At 38.6% G+C, this 19067-nt stretch overlaps 1 protein-coding gene and 1 pseudogene across 1 annotated transcript in view; one reads left to right on the top strand and one right to left on the bottom strand.

The window, feature by feature from the left end:
* The window catches only part of LOC143398307 (scavenger receptor cysteine-rich domain-containing protein DMBT1-like), a 182500-nt gene that overhangs the window by 98376 nt on the left and 65057 nt on the right, over positions 1–19067 (top strand). The window contains exons 20-22 of the mRNA XM_076855297.1: positions 1821–2135; positions 6725–7033; positions 7125–7442. Coding sequence (XP_076711412.1) covers positions 1821–2135; positions 6725–7033; positions 7125–7442 — 942 coding nt within the window. The remainder of the gene's footprint in view (positions 1–1820; positions 2136–6724; positions 7034–7124; positions 7443–19067) is intronic.
* LOC143398799 (U6 spliceosomal RNA) lies at positions 17065–17165 on the bottom strand (annotated as a pseudogene).

Raw genomic sequence — 19067 nt, 5'->3', positions numbered from 1 at the left:
CAATTCCTCTCTCTTCCCATCAAACATGCTGGGATTGAAGGCAATAGATTGGCTATACTGTTCTCTTTGTTTGCTATCAAGGAAGCTAAAGAAGTCTTGACAATACAGGCCATAATATCCCTGCAGATGTTTGAATGGAAACCTGAAGGCATGTCAAATGTCAAGTCAGCTTTTCCTTCAGTGGTCTGAAGACCCAACAGGTAGTCACACACTTGTCCCAGAGGCCTCTAGAAGGGTCAAGGGTCCTAGCCAAGGTGAATCCCTGGAAAGCCTGTGGACAATAGTGTAAACCCTGAAATAGGCAACATGGCAATGCCATGAATTGCCAGACATTGTATCTGAGCTCTGACACCTGGTCCCTATGTGCAACCACATGTGCCTGGAATTGCTCTTCTTCACAGAGGGTTGGACCACACACCAATGAGACCTCCATCCCTCCCCTACAGTTCGATGCTCTCAGCATATTTGTGATAGGCAATCTTCCTATCTGAGACTGTAGAACACTAACTTACGCTGAATCACTGTGGCAGGGTGGCCCAGGGGCCTAAAATTGTGATTACTCCATATTGTCTAAACCCCAGAGTACTTTAGTCCCTAATAATGGCCACTTCTTAAAATAGTTCCTGGTTATATCACTTGGAGAGCTTGATGAGCAATGTGATGAATTTTTCTCTAAAGTTTGCTTGTTGTACAAGCGTACTCCCTCTCAGAGAAATGCCCCAAGTTAGATCGAAAGCTTGTAAGAACCATCTGGGTTGTCTGCACTCTCCAGTTTACATTATGCTTACACTTTGCCTCCCTCACTCAGGCAGCTGGAGATGAGGTTGTAAACTGCTTTGTACATTTCTCTGGGCTGCACTTTTTCTTCTCCCTGTTCTATAGAGTTATCAAACATAGTTTGATAAATAGTTCTTTGTAGTTCCTCTATTTCTCTTCTTAAAGTAAAATTATCCCTTTGTGCCCTAACATTTTTAACTCACAGAGTCACAACAAAGTTACTTCTTTTCTGCTATTTACTTCTTATTTTTTTTAAATAATAACAACTCCTGAAAGAAGAATTTAGGGAAAAAAGTAACATTCTATAATACCTAGTGAAGTTTAGTGATGTGGATATCCGAAATCATCTTTTTGGGGAACTTGCTCAATCTACCTAAAGTGAGTCAAGTTTTGATATTACATGTCCATTCTGAATTCTGAAACCTAGAATTATTAGTGAAATATTTTGAGGTGAACCATGGTCCATTCGTTTTTCAGTCTTAATGACCATATGATTATGATTTCTCCTGGATTCATGGCTGTCACCTGAGGCTTCTGATGATCTTATCCTAGTTCCATACTCTATCCCCTGTGCTCTGGTCCTCCCACATCTCAGGCCATTGTCACTCAAGTGTATGTGCTCTATAAGAACTAATCAGATGCTGGCCAGTTGACTTTTAGAAATCATAAAAAGACACTTTCAACTACTCAAGGTAGGAAACCTGACATTCTAGAATTATGTTATCAGATCTTTGAAGATCTCTGCAAATAGTAAGTTTAACTCTGATAGCAACTACCTCATAACTTCTACCTGAGACATTGAACTAGACTATGATGTGTTTAATCTCATTTTTTATTTTTTAACAATTAATTCTCTTACTTATTGCGGTGGAATTGAAACTTAGCTGCTGCCCTGCTATTAAAAAAAAAAAAACCTACATGTCTTACATAGCAAGCTCTGCAATCTGAATGTAGATTGGTTGGGGAAAGGAGTACCAGAGGACAAGAGTACCCTTCTCCTTTTATTTGTAAATACAATGATTGACATGATTTTTTCTCCTCAGAAACTCAACAAATCCGCCTGGTGGATGGTGGCAGTCGCTGTGCAGGAAGAGTGGAGATTCTTCACCAACATTTTTGGGGAACTGTCTGTGACCACAACTGGGACCTGAATGATGCTCACGTGGTGTGCAGACAAATGGGCTGTGGAGTGGCCCTCCATGACATACTCTTTGCACAATTTGGGGAGGGATCAGGGCCCATCTGGCTGGAGGACCTGAAGTGCACAGGAGAGGAGGACCAATTGTGGAAGTGCCCTTCTCTAGGCTGGGGGCAACACGATTGCACACACAAGTGGGATGCAGGTGTCATCTGCTCAGGTAGGGTCTGCACATTCTCCACTGCATTAGAGAATGGAAAGGAGCAAAAGTGTGTGTGTGTGATTCTAGGGAAATAAGAGACAGACAAGGCACCAAGGACTAAGAGGTCTCCATGGACCCGGGTATTCAAAATAGCAGTGGGTAATGTGATTTAATTATTTTTTGTAAATCTCAAATATTGTCCTTTTCCTTCTCTGCAGTCATACTTAAAAGGATAGGATTTTGTTTTTGTGCAATCATTTCACTTAAGATTATCTTCATAATTTTGTTTCTATTGATTTACCTATAAATTACCACACATATCTTCTTTTCAAAAGATAGACAAGAATGGGGCTTGCTTTTTTCAGTTGAATTGAGTGTTTATATATCTATAACCAGACATAATTTTTCACTGAGTTGGTAGGTGTGTACCTGCAGAGATAGGATTAAACACATTACAGGGGAATTTAAAGAGTAACACAAAGTAACAATTCTCCTTTCCAGATTCAGACATTATCAACTCATTGGCAGGAAGGACCAGAGAACTTGTTCAGAGTCACAAGTTTTTCTTCCATCATTGCTACAATAGATTCTCTCTACATTTCTTTCTCAAAACAACACCTGTGATATAAACTCATATGCCCGAGATGAATTTAGCCCTGTGCTTACAAATCATTGTTAGATGAAACAAAATATTAATGCATATTTATTGTGGTATGATATTATATAATTTAGATTCATATCAGGTGGTTGTTCAGTGATCTCCCACAAAAGCACCACATTAACTGTAATTCACACACTAAACTGGCTTTATAAGAGACAATAAGGCAGGTGAGTGCATGCTTTTACAAAGATTAGAAGAGAGAGAGAGAGAGAGAGAGAGAGAGAGAGAGAGAGAGAGAGAGAGAGACACTGAAGAAAGAAGACTTGCCCTTTTCCCAATCCAACATGAAGAGAAATGCATACTTTTTGGGGAATGGAAAGGGAATTAAGCCCAGATCTTACACTTGAAACCCAGTATTAGGCCTGCAACAGTGAATCCTGGTGCCTGACAAGCCCAACAATACTGTCCCCATGCCAGTAACTTCACACTGAGACTCTGGAACTGGTCTTTAGTTGGGCAGCAAAGAAACTGTCTCCACCACAACTCTTCCAACCTCTAGCAGAAGAGGGGAAAGCAAAACTCTCTAAGGATCAGGGCACAGTGCTGGCACAGGACTTTGTCTTAGAGTTTAGTGCCAGAACAACAGTAATCATACACAGTATTGAGCAGGAATTTGAGGCCTCAAATGTAGAACAGAGATAACAGAACAAGACCTGTGTGCTGGTGGGATAGACTCAAAAAGAGCCTGCTGCCCCTGGGCTGGTTCTATGAATTTGGAGCCTCGAGTCCACCTCAGCTGAAGGCAGCTCATAGCACAGAGGGCCTTGGTACCTCCCCACTTCTGTGATGTCTTAGCAGGCTGTGGCTTCAAGGTGTGATATAGCATTGTACCATTGTTGGCCACAGGACTTCCCACCTCATTCCTCCTCAACCCCTGACAGCACAATATGGAGAGGGTTAAGGCTCTATTTGAAGATGAAAACTTAATTGGACAGTTGTGACTGGAAGCCTCAGATTCTTATCTCCATAAATTATAGTACAGCTCTCAAAGATGAAAGATAGAGACTCTCAGGCATCAAGAGAATAATAATAATAATAATAATAATAATAATAATAACATATAAGGATGTCCTGATTCACCTGATGGCAGACTTCTCAAATATAAATATATAAGTCACAAATGAGTGCCATGAGATTTTCATATAAACGAAAAAAAACCTGCCAATCAGAATACTGAATCAGCAAATCTATCCTTTAGAAATAAAGGAGGTACAAAGACATTATCAGACATCCTGCATACCCCACACAAATTACCATATGACACAGTAATCCCAATGTTGAGCATATGTCCAAAGGAAGCAAAATCACTGTTAAAGAGATATCTGTACTCCCATGTTTATGACAGCACTATTCATAGTAACTAAGAAATGGAAATAATCTAAATGCCCATCAGCTAATAAATGGATAAATACAATGAGATACTATTTAGCCATAAAAATGAATTAAATCCTTTCATTTGATATTACATGCATGGGTCAGGAGATCATTAGATTAAGTGAAATAATTCAAGCAAAGAAAGACAAGTATTTTATAATCTCACTGTATGTCAAATATGTAAGAGTTGACTTCATAGATGTTGAGAATAGAATTGTGGTTACCATAGACTAGAGAGTGTCCAGAATGGGAATGTAAGTCAACAGATTGATCAATGAACAATGGGTTTTACTTAAATAGGAACAACAAGTTCTGGTGCACTGTGGCACAGTAGAATGATTATAGCAAACAATAATAAACTACATTTCAAAAACTAGAGAAAAAGCGTATTGGAAGCTTTTACCAAAAAGAAATGAAAACTTTTTGAAGAGACAAAGAAATGCAATGCATACATACATCAGCACATGAATTTACTCAATTAATATGTACACTATGTCAGAATATTTCAGTTAAACTACATTTACTTAGATGGAAATGAAGGAAAACATAAAGTGACAAGATATGGGGAAAATTATATAGTTTATATCTGATAGAAACAATGATACAAGAAGAGTATATTGTCAGATAAATTTGATAAGGATGGGATGGGAAGACAAATAGAATTTTCTGAAGAAGACAGAGGAAGCTTACAGTATGTGGGGAATGACCTTCAAAGGTTGATAAAGAGCACATAAGGATTACCTGGATTATCTCAGCAGTACTTAAGACCCTGGTGTAGGAAGGGCAATCTGTGTACATTGTGTTAACTCAGTACACCCCTCCTGCACAAAAGGAGGAAAATGATTTGCAAGAGTGCTCAAAGCTGAAGCATTGAATAGAGGAAGAAAAGGTCCCTTGGATGGCACTTTCATAAGAAACCCAAAACATGACCAGGGGAGCAATGTGTTTGTGGAGCAAAAGATCAGACAGAGATTTATATGGCTGCAATGTGTAATTTACTAGAGTGAGAATGATTCATATGAATCAATAGATTTCTGAAGATGCAATTTTTCTTCCTTTTTCCATCTAGTGGCTCAAAAACTTCAATGGCTTAAAATGGGTTTTCTCCCCACTGGATGTAAAGCTCTGCAAAGATAATGACATTTTTTTCTTTAAATGTACATACCCAGCCACTAGAAACACATCTAGTCACTGGGATTACAGGCAACATGACAAATTCTGAAAACATGATAATGTTGTGAGTAACAAAATGGGGAAGCAGACTCTCAATATTGTCTTTGTACACCTCTCTCCTGTATCAGGCCTAAGAGGAAAGTTCAGATTGTGTCTCCTTTGAAGATCTCTCTGCCTCATTTTTATCCTTTCCCAATCAGAGGCATTTCTACCCATACTGGGTATTCCATTTTGATGGCTTACTTTGAAAAGAAAAATTACTGAACATGTTATTTTCCAGAGAAAGGATTCCTTCTTCAGGACATCAACCTATTATTATTACAATTCCATATCTGTAGTCAGATGCCTCCCCAAAGGTCTGATCCAATACTAAAAATCACTTCCTGATCAACTTCAATAGATATCTAATGGCTTCTTCTAACTCTACTTATTAATAACAGAATGGTCTCTTGAAACAAAACAAAAAGGCAAATAAACAGGCTCAAATTTCTTTTGACAACTTCTGTTCCTACTTCTTTTGGGGTAGGAACTAGGAATTAAACTCAAGAGCACTCAATAACTGAGCCACATCCTCAGCCCATTTTTTTGTATTTTATTTAGAAAGTGACAAACTGATCAATGAGTTTCTTAGCATCTTGTCATCACTGAGGCTTTTTTGAACTCCAGATCCTCCTGGATCAGCCTCCAGAGCCACTGGGATTATAGGCATACACCACCTTGCCCAGCTGATCCTACTTCTAAATTCTCTGTTTTCTTCAATGGGAAGGATGGTGTATAAAGAAGCCAGATTATCTTAGTCACCATAACCTACTTTCCATCTCTGTCTCACACAATTTAGTGGGATCTTTTCTCATCTCTAAATGGGAAATTAATATAAATTGTCATTTTTGATACATTTTGAACTTTTTCATTCTTTAACAAATGTTAACTTAGTTGTAATGATTACCTGTGAACTGAAAGTTTCTGAAGATAAAATAGTGAAAAATTAATCCTAGACTTTTTCTACACAGAGTTCAAATTCAGGGGATAGATATAGGGCTTATTAAAAAGGAGATAGACTGACACAGACAGACACACAATTAGATATATTATAATACACAGAATACCATGTCCATATTATATAAGACAATATATATTATAATATATTAATATATATTATATATAACATTATTTATTTATTTTTGGAGTTGGCAATTTAGGGCTGACTTTACAAATTCCTCCTCCTAAAGTTTTCTCCAGGCACTTGCGTGTGGAATCTCTATTCTGACACCACTGAATTCATTCTCCATATCCCATTCCTGGGAAAAGAAAAGATTTTACAGCTTTCCTGAGACATGTAACTCCTAATTCCTAGATAGTAATTGTAGATAGTAATTGTACTGATTATGTTCTTCCACAGGATTTGTGCGTTTGGATGGAGGAGGTGGACCTTGCTCTGGGCAAGTGGAGGTGAATTCTGGAGGAGGATGGACTCCAGTACCTTATGGGAATTTCACATTACCCACTGCCCACGTCATCTGTGCAGAGCTGGGGTGTGGCAAGGCAGCATCTTTTCTCTTGGACCTGCCCTTCAGAGAGGCCAGTGAACAGGTCTGGGCTGAAGAGTTCCAGTGTAAGGGATGGGAGCCTGAGCTCTGGTTCTGCCCCAGAGTGCCCTGTCCTGCAGGCAGTTGCCAACACAGAGGGGCTGTGCAAGTTGTCTGCTCAGGTGAGACCCACAGCAGGACTTTAACCTTTCTGCACACTTTGATGTGGTAACAAATGTGAGATATTACTGAAATCCTGTCTTCCCCTGCCAGAGTACACAGAAGTCAGGCTCATGAAAAATGGCAGCTCTCAGTGTGAGGGTCAAGTGGAGATGAAGACCTCTGGAGGCTGGAGAACACTCTGTGCCTCCCACTGGAATATGGCCAATGCCAATGTAGTTTGCCGTCAGCTGGGCTGTGGAGTCGCCATCTCCACCCCAAAGGGAGCATACTTTGTGGAAGGAGGAGATGAGATCTGGAGAGACAGATTCCACTGCTCAGGATCTGAGTCCTTCCTGTGGAATTGTCCTGTGACTGCCCTGGGTGTTCCTGCCTGTGCCCATGGAAACACAGCCTCTGTGGTCTGCTCAGGTAAGAGAGGGCAGGGCTGACTGGTACTCAGTTATCTCCTTGAGTGACATGTCTCTAAGAGCAGAGAGCATGGGGAGCAGAATAGAAATATGAGACATTCCTTGGGAAAATATGACTCTTCTCAGTGATCTTTCATTTTTCGTACTCTGTCACGTGTTATTCAGAGGAATTGTTTTGATTGAAAAAGGCTATAGTTTTATTATTGCTTATAGCTTAAGAACACAGAAAAACAGAGTAAAATTAAGAATGTACAAATATCTTCTGCAAAGTTTTCTCAAATCTTAAACTTCTGCTACCACATTTGCTTCAAACATTTTTATTATTATTTTTTATTTGTCTTTACTAGCTATACATGATAGTAGAATGTATTTTGATATATTATACATATATGGAGTATAAATTCTCATTCTTCTGGTTGTACATGGTATAGAGTTATACCAGTCATGTAATCATAAATGCAAACAATGTAATAATGTCTGATCCACTCTACTATCCTTCCTACCCTTATACAACTTCCCCTCCCTTCACTCCCCTCTGTATAATCCAAAGTAACTCTATTCTTTCCAACACCCACCCACCTTATTGTGAATTAGCACTTGCATATCAGAGAAAACATTTGGCCTTTGGTTTTGGGGATTTGGTTTATTTCACTTAGCATGATAGTTACCCATTCAATCATTTACTGCCAAATGCCATGATTTCATTCTTCTTTATGGTTGAGTAATATTCCATTGTGTATATATACCATATTTTATTTAATCATTCATCTGCTAAAGGATATCCAGGTTGGTTTCATAGCTTAGCTATTGTGAATTGAGCTGTTATGAACTTTGATGCACCATGTAGCTATACAATACTGATTTTTAGTCCTTTGGGTATATCATTAGTAGTGGGATAACTGAGTCAAATGGTGGTTCCATTGCAAATTTTCTGAGGAATCTCTATACCACTTTGCATAATTGTTGCACCAATTTGCAGTACTACCCACCTTGTATGAGTTTGCTTTTTTCTCAAAATCCTTGCCAACATTTATTGTTACTTGTATTCTTGATAATTGTCATTCCAACCAAAGTAAGATGAAATCTCAGTGTTGTTTTACTTTGCATGTCTCTAGCTATTAGAGATGTTGAATTATATATATTTGTTGACCAATTATATTTCTTCTTCTGTGAAGTGTCTGTTCAGTACCTTAGCCCATTTATCTACTAGGTTATGGGGGGGGGGTAAATTTCTGAGATCTTTATTTATCCTGGAGATTAATGTAGAAATAATTTTCTCCTAATCAGTAGGCTCTCTCTTCATATTCTTTATTGTTTTCTTTGCTATAAAGAAGCTTTTTAGATTGAATCCATCCCATTTGTTTTTTTATTTTATTTCCTGCACTTTAGGAGTCTTGTTAAGGAAGTCAGTTTCTAAGCTGTCATGGTGGGAGATTTGGGCCTACTTTTACTTCTTTTAAGCACAGGGTCTAAGGTCTCAAGCCTAAGTCCTTGATCAACTTTTACTTGAGTTTCATGCAGGGTAAGAGATTTGGGCTCAATAATATTTTGCTACATATGAATTTCCAGTTTTCCCAGAACTGTTTTTGAAAAGGCTACATTTTCTCCAATGTATATTTTTGGCACATCATACTAGCTTTCAGTTAGTATGAGATAACTGCATGTATGTGGGTTTGTCTCTGTGTCTTTACTCTGTACCATTCATTGGTCTACCTGTCTGTTTTGGTGCCAACACCATGCTGCTCTTTGTAACTATAGCGCTGTAGTATAATCTAAGGTCTGCTATTGGGATGCCTCCAGCTGTGTTTTAATTGCTAAGAATTGCTTTGTCTATTCTGGGTCTCTTATTTTTCCAAATATGACTGATTTTTCTATTTCAATGAAGAATGCCATTGGAATTTTAATGGTAATTGCATTAAATCTGTATAGAGCAATTGAGAGTATGACCATTTTCACAATATTAATTCTGCTATCCATGAACATGGGAAATCTTTTTATCTTCTATGGTGTTTTTCATTTTTTTCTTTAATCTTCTGTAGTTTTCATTATAGAGGTCTTTCATCTATTTTGTTAAATAGATTTCCAAATATTTTAATTTTTGAAGCCATTTGAATGCTATAGTTTTCTTAATTTCTTTAGGTGGATTTACCCTGATGTATAGGAAAGCAATTGATTTACGGGAGTTAATTTTATATCACTCTACTTTGCTGAATTCATTATTAGTTCTAGAAGTTTTCTGGTGTAATTTTTTGGGTCTTCTAAATATGGGTCATGTCATCAGCAAATAGGCATTGTTTGAGTTCTTCCTTTTCTATTTGTAGTCATTTAATTTCTTTTTTCTGTCTAATTGCTCTGGCTAGAATTTTAAGATCAACGTTGAGAAAAGTAGAAAAAACGGGCATCCTTTTCTTGTTCCAGTTCTTAGAGGGAATGCTTTCAGTTTTCCCCTGTTTAGAATGATGTTGTCCTTGTATTTAACAAAAATAGCTTTCACAATGTTGAGGTATTTTCCTACTCTCCCTAGCTTTTCTAGTGTTTTGAACATGAAGGTGTGCTGTATTTTGTTAAGTGCTTTTTCTGCATCTGTTCAGATGATAATAAAATTCTTGTCTTTAAGCCTATCAATGTGTTGAATTATGTTTATTGATTTCTGTATGTTGAATGAAACTTGAATCCCTGGATGAATCCCACTTGATCATGGTGCACTATTATTAATATATTTGTATAAGATTTGCCAGAATTTTAATAAGAATTTTTGTATCTTTGTTTATCAGGGATATTGGTGTGAAATTCTCTTTCTTTGATTTGTCTTTGTCTGGTTTTGGTATCAGAGTGATAGTGATAGTAGCTTAATAGAATGAGTTTGGAAGGATTCCCTTCTTTTCTATTTCATGGAATAATTTGAGGACTATTGGTGTTGATTTTATTTTTTAACTTATTTTTTTAAATGACAGAAGAAAGCATTACAATTCTTATTACATGTATATAGCACAATTTTTTATATCTCTGGTTGTACATAAAGTATGTTGACATCAATTCGTGTCTTCATACATGTACTTTGGATGATGATGTCTATCACATTACACCATCCTTGCTAATCCTCTGCCAGCTCCCTTTCCCTCCTGCCCCTCTGCCCTATCTAGAATTCATTAATTCCTCTCATGCTCCCACTCCCTACCCCACTATGAGTCAGCCTCCTTATTTGGAGAAAACATTCAGCATTTGTTTTGGGGTGGGACTGGCTAACTTCACTTAGCATTATCTTCTCCAAAGCCATCCATTTACTTGCAGATGCCATGATTTTATTCTCTTTTATGGCTGAGTAAAATTCCATTGTGTATATATGCACATTGTTTTTATCCATTCATCCACTGAAGGGCATCTAAGTTGGCTCCACTGTTTAGCTATTGTGAATTGTGCTGCTATAAATATTGATGTGGCTGTGTCCATGTAGTATGCTGTTTTAATTCTTTTGTTTATAAACTAGGAAAGGGATAGCTGGGTCAAATGGTGGTTGCATTCCCAGTTTTCCAAGGAAGCTCCATACTGCTTTCCATATTGGCTGCACCAGTATGCAGTCCCACTAGCAATGTAGGAGTGTACCTTTTTCCCCACATCCTCACCAACTTATTGTTGTTTGTATGCATAATAGCTGCCATTTTTACTGGAGTGAGATGATATCTTAGAGTAGTTTTGATTTCCATTTCTCTAATTGCTAGAGAAGATGAACATTTTTTCATATATTTGTTGATTGATGGTATATCATCTTCTGAGAAGTGTCTCTTCAGGTTCTTGGCCCATTTGTTGATTGGGTTTTTGTTTTTTAGGTGCTTAGTTTTTTGAATTCTTTATATACCCTAGAGATTTGTGCTTATTTGATGTGTGAGGTGTAAAAATTTGCTCTCAGGATGCAGGTTCTCTATTCACCTCACAGATTTTTTCTTTTGCTGAGAAGAAACATTTTAGTTTGATTCAATCCTATTTGTTGATTCTTGATTTGAATTCTTGCACTATAGGAGTCTTATTAAGGAAGTTGGGCCGAATCCCACATGATGAGGATTAGGACCTACTTTTTCTTCTCTGGTTTAATTCCTAGGTCCTTGATCTACTTTGAGTTGAGTTTAGTGCATGGCAAGAGAGAGGGGTTTAATTTTATTTTGTTGCATATGTATTTACAGTTTTCACTGCACTATTTGTTGAAGATGCTATCTTTTCTCCAATGCATGTTTTTGGCACCTTTGTCTAATACAAGATAATCATAGTTTTTTGGATTAGTCTCTGTGTTCTGTATTTTGTACCATTGGTCTACCAACCTGCTTTTGTTATTTTGTGCCAGTGCCATGCTGTGTTTGTTACTATTGCTCTGTAGTATAGTTTAAGGTCTGGTATAGTGATGCCACCTGCTTCACTCTTCCTGCTATGTATTGCTTTAGCTATTCTGGGTCTTTTATATCTCCAGATGAGTTTCATGATTACTTTTTCTATTTCTTTGAGGAATGCCATTGGAATTGCACTAAATCTGTGTAGTGCTTTTGGTAGTATGATCATTTTGATAATATTAATTCTGCCTATCCAAGAGCAAGGTAGATCTTTCCATTTTCTAAGGTCTTCTTGATTTCTTTCTTTAGGGTTGTGTAGTTTTCATCATATAGATCTTTCACCTCTTTTCTCAAGTTGATTCCCAGGTATCTTATTTTTTTGAGGTTATTGTAAATGGGATAATTTTCCTCATTTCCTTCTCAGAGGGTTTGTCACTGATATACAGATATGCCTTGATTTATAGATGTTGAATTTATATCCAGCTACCTTGCTGAATTCATTTACTAGTTCTAGAAGTTTTCTGGTGGAGATTTTTGGGTCTTCCAGGTATAGAAACATATCATCAGCAAATACAGCTCATTTAAGTTCTTATTCTCTTATACATATCCCTTTAATTTCTTTGGTCTGTTTAATTGCTCTGGCCAGCATTTCAAGAACTATGTTAAATAGAAGTGGTGAAAGAGGGCATCTCTGTTTGTTCCAGTTTTTAGAGGGAATTCCCTTAATTTTTCTTCTTTTAGAATAATGTTGGTCTGAAGCTTAGCATAGGTAGCCTTTTCAATGTTGAGATATGTTCCTGTTATCTCTAGTTTTTCTGTTTTGAAAATGAAAGGATCCTATATTTTTTCAAATGATTTTTCTGCACCTTTGAGATGATCATATGATTTTCATCTTTGAGTGTATTGATATGATGAATTACATTTGTTGATTTCCATATGTTGAATCAACTTTGCATCGCTGGGGTGAATCCCACTTGATAATGGTGCACAATTTTTTGATATATTTTTGTATTCAATTTACCATAATTTTATTGAGAATTTTTGCATCTATATTCATTAGAGATATTGGTCTGAAGTTTTCTTTCTTTGATGTGTCTTTGCCTGGTTTTGAGGTCATAGTGATATTGGTCTCACAGAATGAATTTGGAAGTGCTGCCTTTCTCTACATCCTGAAATAAATTGTAGAGTATTGGTATTAGTTCTTCTTTAAAGGTCTTATAACTTGGCTGTGTATTCATCTGGTCCTGGGCTTTTATTGGTTGGTAAGCTTCTGATAGCCTCTTCTATTTCATCACTTGATATTGGTCTGTTTAAATTTTCTGTATCTTCCTGATTCAATCTGGGCAAATCATGTGACTTAAGAAATTTGTCAATGCCTTTACTATCTTTTATTATATTGGAGTATAAGTTTTCAAAATAATTTCTAAGTATCCTCTGTATTTCTGTAGTTTGTGTTGTGATATTAACTTTTTCATTGTGTGTGCTGGTATTTTGAGTTTTCTTTCTCCTTCTCTTTATTAGTGTAGCTAAGGGTCTGTTGCTTTAATTTATTTTTTCAAAAAACCAACTTTTTGTTCTGTCAATTTTTTCAATTGTTTCTTTTGTTTCAATTTCATTAATTTCAGCTCTAATTTTAATTTTTTTTGCCTCCTACTTTTTTGCTGTTTATTTGTTCTTCTTTTTCTAGGGCTTTGAGATGTAGTGTGAGGTCATTTATTTGTTGATTTTTCTTCTTTTAAGGAATGAACTCCACGAAATGAATTTTCCTCTTATTACTGCTTTTATAGTGTCCCAGAGATTTCAATATGTTGTATCTATGTTCTCATTTACCTCTAAGAATTTTTTTATTGGTTATTCAAAACATTACAAAACTCTTGACATATCATATTTCATACATTCGATTCAAGTGGGTTATGAACTCCCGTTTTTACTCCAAATACAGATTGCAGAATCACATCAATTACACATCCATATTTTTACATAATGCCATATTAGTAACTGTTGTAACCTGCTACCTTTCCTATCCTCTACTATCCCCCCTCCCCTCCCCTCACATCTTCTCTCTCTACCCCATCTACTGTAATTCATTTCTCTCCTTGTTTATTTTCCCATTCCCCTCACAACCTCTTATATGTAATTTTGTATAACAATGAGGGTCTCCCTCCATTTCCATGCAATTTACCTTTTCTCTCCCTTTCCCTCCCATCTCATGTCTCTGTTTAATGTTATCACTATTTGCGGATGATATGATACTATATCTAACAGACCCAAAAGGGTCTACAAAGAAACTACTAGAACTAATAAGTGAATTCAGCAAAGTGGCAGGATATAAAATTAACACGCATAAATCAAAGACATTCCTGTATATCAGCAACAAATCTTCTGAAATGGAAATGAAGAGAACCACCCCATTCACAATATCCTCAAAAAAATTAAAATACTTGGGAATCAACCTAACAAAAGAGGTGAAAGACTTATACAATGAAAACTACAGAACCCTAAAGAGATAAATAGAAGAAGATCTCAGAAGATGGAAAAATGTACCCTCTTCATGGATAGGCAGAACTAACATCATCAAAATGGCGATATTACCCAAAGTTCTCTATAGGTTTAATTCAATGCCAATCAAAATCCCAACGGCATTTCTTGTAGAAATAGATAAAGCAATCATGAAATTCATATGGAAAAACAAAAGACCTAGAATAGCAAAAACAATTCTAAGCAGGAAGTGGGAATCAGGAGGTATAGCGATACCAGATTTCAAACTATACTGCAAACCAATAGTAACAAAAACAGCATGGTACTGGTACCAAAACAGGTGGGTGGACCAATGGTACAGAATAGAGGACACAGAGACCAATCCACAAAATTACAACTTTCTTATATTTGATAAAGGGGCTAAAAGCATGCAATGGAGGAAGGATGGCATCTTCAACAAATGGTGTTGGGAAAACTGGAAATCCATATGCAACAAAATGAAACTGAATCCCTTTCTCTCGCGATGCACAAAAGTTAACTCAAAATGGATCAAGAAGCTTGATATCAAATCAGAGACTCTGCACCTGATAGAAGAAAATGTTGGCTATGATCTACATATTGTGGGGTCGGGCTCCAAATTCCTTAATAGGACACCCATAGCACAAGAGTTAATAACAAGAATCAACAAATGGGACTTACTCAAACTAAAAAGTTTTTTCTCAGCAAGAGAAAGTAAATAGGGAGCCTACATCCTGGGAACAAATTTTTACTCCTCACACTTCAGATAGAGCCCTAATATCCAGAGTATACAAAGAACTCAAAAAATTAGACAATAAGATAACAAATAACCCAATCAACAAATGGGCCAAAGACCTGAACAGACACTTCTCAGAGGAGGACATACAATCAATCAGCAAATACATGAAAAAATGCTCACCATCTCTAGCAGTCAGAGAAATGCAAATCAAAACCACCCTAAGATACCATCTCACTCCAGTAAGATTAGCAGCCATTCTGAAGTCAAACAACAAGTGCTGGCGAGGATGTGGGGAAAAGGGTACACTTGTACATTGCTGGTGGGACTACAAATTGGTGAGGCCAATTTGGAAAGCAGTATGGAGATTTCTGGGAAAGTTGGGAATGGAACCACCATTTGACCCAGCTATTGCCCTTCTCAGACTATTCCCTGAAGACCTTAAAAGAGCATACTACAGGGATACTACCACATCGATGTTCATAGCAGCACAATTCACAATAGCTAGACTGTGGAACCAACCCAGATGCCCTTCAATAGATGAATGGATAAAAAAAAATGGGGTATTTATACACAATGGAGTATTACGCAGCACTAAAAAATGACAAAATCATGGAATTTGCAGGGAAATGGATGGCATTAGAGCAGATTATGCTAAGTGAAGCTAGCCAATTTCTAAAAAACAAATGCCGAATACCTCTAAGAATTTTTTAATCTCCTCCTTGATGTCTTCTGTAACCCATTGTTCATTCAGTAGCATAGTGTTTAGTCTCCAGCTGATGGGGAAATTTTTATTTTCTATTTTGTCATTGATTTCCAATTTCATTCCATTATGATCCAATAAAATGCAAGGTAGTACCTCTACATTTTCCTATTTGCTAAGAGTTTCTTTGTGGCATAGTATATGGTCTATTTTAGAGAAGGATCCATGTGCTGCTGAGAAGAAAGTGTATCCACTTGACACAGGTTGAAATACTCTATATGTGTCAGTTAAGTCTAAGTTATTGATTGTATTATTGAGTTCTATAGTTTCTTTATTCAACTTTTGTTTTGAAGATCTATCCAATGGTGAGAGAGGTTTGATAAAGTCATCCAAGATTATTATGTTGTGGCCAATTTGACTCTTAAACTTGAGAAGTATTTGTTTGATGAACCTAACTGCACCATTGTTTGGGGCATATATATTTATGATTATTATGTCTTGTTGGTATGGTTACCTTGAGAAGTATGTAATGTCCATATTTATCCCTTTTGCTTAGCTTTGGCTTGAAGTCTATGTGCATCTTTATCCCTTTTGATTAGCTTTGGCTTGAAGTCTACTTTATTTGATACGAGGATGGAAACCCCTGTTTGCTTCCACAGTCCATGTGAGTGGAATGATTTTTCCCAAACTTTCACTTTCAGTATGTGTATGTCTTTTTCTATCAGACGAATGTCCTGGAGGCAGCATATAGTTGGGTCTTTTCTTTTAATCCATTCTGCTAGCCTGTGTTTTTTGATTGGTGAGTTTAAGCCATTAATATTCAGGGTTATTATTGAGACATGGTTTATAGTTCCAGCCATATTTGTTTAGTTTTGTTATTTATCTTGACATGATTTTCTTCTTTGATTAGTTTTTCCTTTAGGGTACTACCTCCCTCTGCTGATTGTCATTGTTGTTTTTTGTTTCCTCTTCATGGAATATTTTGTCGAAGATGTTTTGTAGTGCCGGTTTTCTAGCTATAATTTTTTTTAATATTTTGTTTATTTTGGAAGGTTTTTATTTTATCTTCAAATATGAAGCTTAATTTTGCTGAATACAAGATTCTTGGTTGGCACTCATTTTCTTTCAGAGCTTGATATACGTTGTCCCAGGATTTTCTAGCTTTCAGGGTCTGTTTGAAAAATTTGCTGTTCCCTAATGGGTTTTTCTCTATATGTTATCTGAGTCCTTTCTCTTGTGGCTTTTAAAATGCTCTCCTTATTCTATACATTGGGTATTTTTATTATAATGTTCCTTGGTTTGGATCTGTTTTGATTTTATACATTTGGCATCCTGTAGGCTTCTTCAATTTTAATTTCCAATTTATTAAAAAAATATTTAATGCTTCATGAATTTGCATGTCATTCTTGCACAGGGTCCATGCTAATCTTCTCTGTATATTCCAATTTTAGTATATTTGCGCTGAAGCAAGCACTTGATTGTATTCTTGACTGATATCCATTTTCTCTCAAGGTATTGTAGAACTTGGCTAAGAATCCATCTAGTCCTTGGATTTTCTTGACTGGTAGGCTTTTTATGGTGACTTCTATTTTAGTGCTTGAAAGTGATCTGTTCAAATTGTGTATGTCCTCCTAATTCAGTTTGGCTAGATCATATGTATCTATAAATTTATCACTGTCTTCAAGATTTTTTATTTTATGAGGGAGAGGGAAGATGGCGTCGAAGGGAGTGCATAACCTCCGTGTACCGCGTCACTGTGTGGGAAAATGACGAGTTAGAACGGCTAAAAGCTATCTTGTTAGGAATTTCCAGCAAAATTGGGGTGCTCCAAAACCTAGTGGAAGGATTTTCATCACACAAGGATCAGCTACGGGGGCTCAAACGCAAGCGATTTGTCCGCAAGGAGGGTCATGCTGCTTATTCAGCAAATCGCCCTGTGGCTAGAGTCTGCGGCGCCTGCTGGGAAACTAGCAACGCAAAGATACAGCACTGCTGATTCTGTGGGCTCCTGCCAGCTGTGCATTTACTGTACTCAGAGCTGAATTCTGGGTTTGAGACAGGGGAAGGAAACGGTCCAATTCAGTTCTCCACACCTGTCAGACCACAGAGGAAGCCAGCGGCCACCATCTTGGAGAGCTGATGTCACCATCCCTGTTTTCGACTGATCGCACCTCTTTCAGCTATAGAACAGGTAATTTCAGGCTGACATTTGTCTGCGTCTCGCAGACAAATTACTCAGACTTAGTGCTAAAAAACCCATGGAAACTGCTTCTTGGAGCGTGCTCCTATCAAAACACACACCGAGTCCGGAGCGGCCGAATTCCGGCTCCCGGAACTGCTCTGGCCCAGGGCTATAGAACCCGTGGAAACTGCTTCTTGGAGCCTGCTCCTATCAGAACATACACCTAGCCCGGAGAGGCTGAATTCTGGTTCCCGGAACTGCTCTGGCCAAGGGATAAAGAACCCGCGGAAACTGCTTCTCGGTTCGGATCCTGCTGAATACTGTGGAGGCCAGAGGGGCAGAGCAGAGCCGCCGCCCGCAACTGGAACAGGCCCAGCGACACGCCGGCGTGGTATCATGTCACCCCAACTGGAGTAGGGGCCGAACAGAGCCGCTGCCCGAGCCTGCAAGGTAGACAGACATGCGACCGACCAGCAGAACAGGCCCAGCGGTCTGCCAGCGTGGTAGACACGTCACACCAATTGGAGGAGGGGCAGAGCAGAGCCGCCGCCCGTGCCTGGAACAGGCCCAGCGACCTGCAGGCGTAGTAGTCACGACACCCCAATTGGAGTAGGGGCAGAGCAGAGCCGCCACCAGCGCCCGCAAGGTAGGCAGGCCTGTGACTGACCGGCGGAACAGGCCCAGCGGCCTGCCAGTGCGGCAGACACATCACCACATTTGGAATAGGGGCAGAGCAGAGCCGCCGCTTGTGCCCGCAAGGTAGGCAGACCTGAGACCGACCAAAGGAACAGGGCCCAGCGGCATGCCGGCATGGAGGACACATCACCCCAACTGGAGTAGGGGCAGAGCAGAGCTGCCGCCCACGCCTGGAAGAGGCCCAACGACCTGCCGGCGTGGTATCACGTCACCCCAATTGGAGAAGGGGCAGAGCAGAGCCGCCTCCCACGCCCAGAACAGGCCCAGTGACCCGCAGGCATGGTAGTCACGTCACTCCAATTGGAGTAGGGGCAGAGCAGAGCCGCCGCCTGCGCCTGCAAGGTAGGCAGACCTGTGATCGACTGGCAGAACAGGCCCAGGGGTTCGCGGGCGTGGTAGACACGTCACACCAATTGGAGGAGGGGCAGAGCAGAGACGCCGCCCGTGCCTGCAAGGTAGGCAGACCTGCGACCGACCGGCAGAACAGTCCCAGA

The sequence above is a fragment of the Callospermophilus lateralis genome, chromosome 4, assembly GCF_048772815.1.
Source record: "Callospermophilus lateralis isolate mCalLat2 chromosome 4, mCalLat2.hap1, whole genome shotgun sequence".
NCBI lineage: Eukaryota > Metazoa > Chordata > Mammalia > Rodentia > Sciuridae > Callospermophilus > Callospermophilus lateralis.
This window is presented reverse-complemented; position numbering and strand designations above follow the sequence as displayed.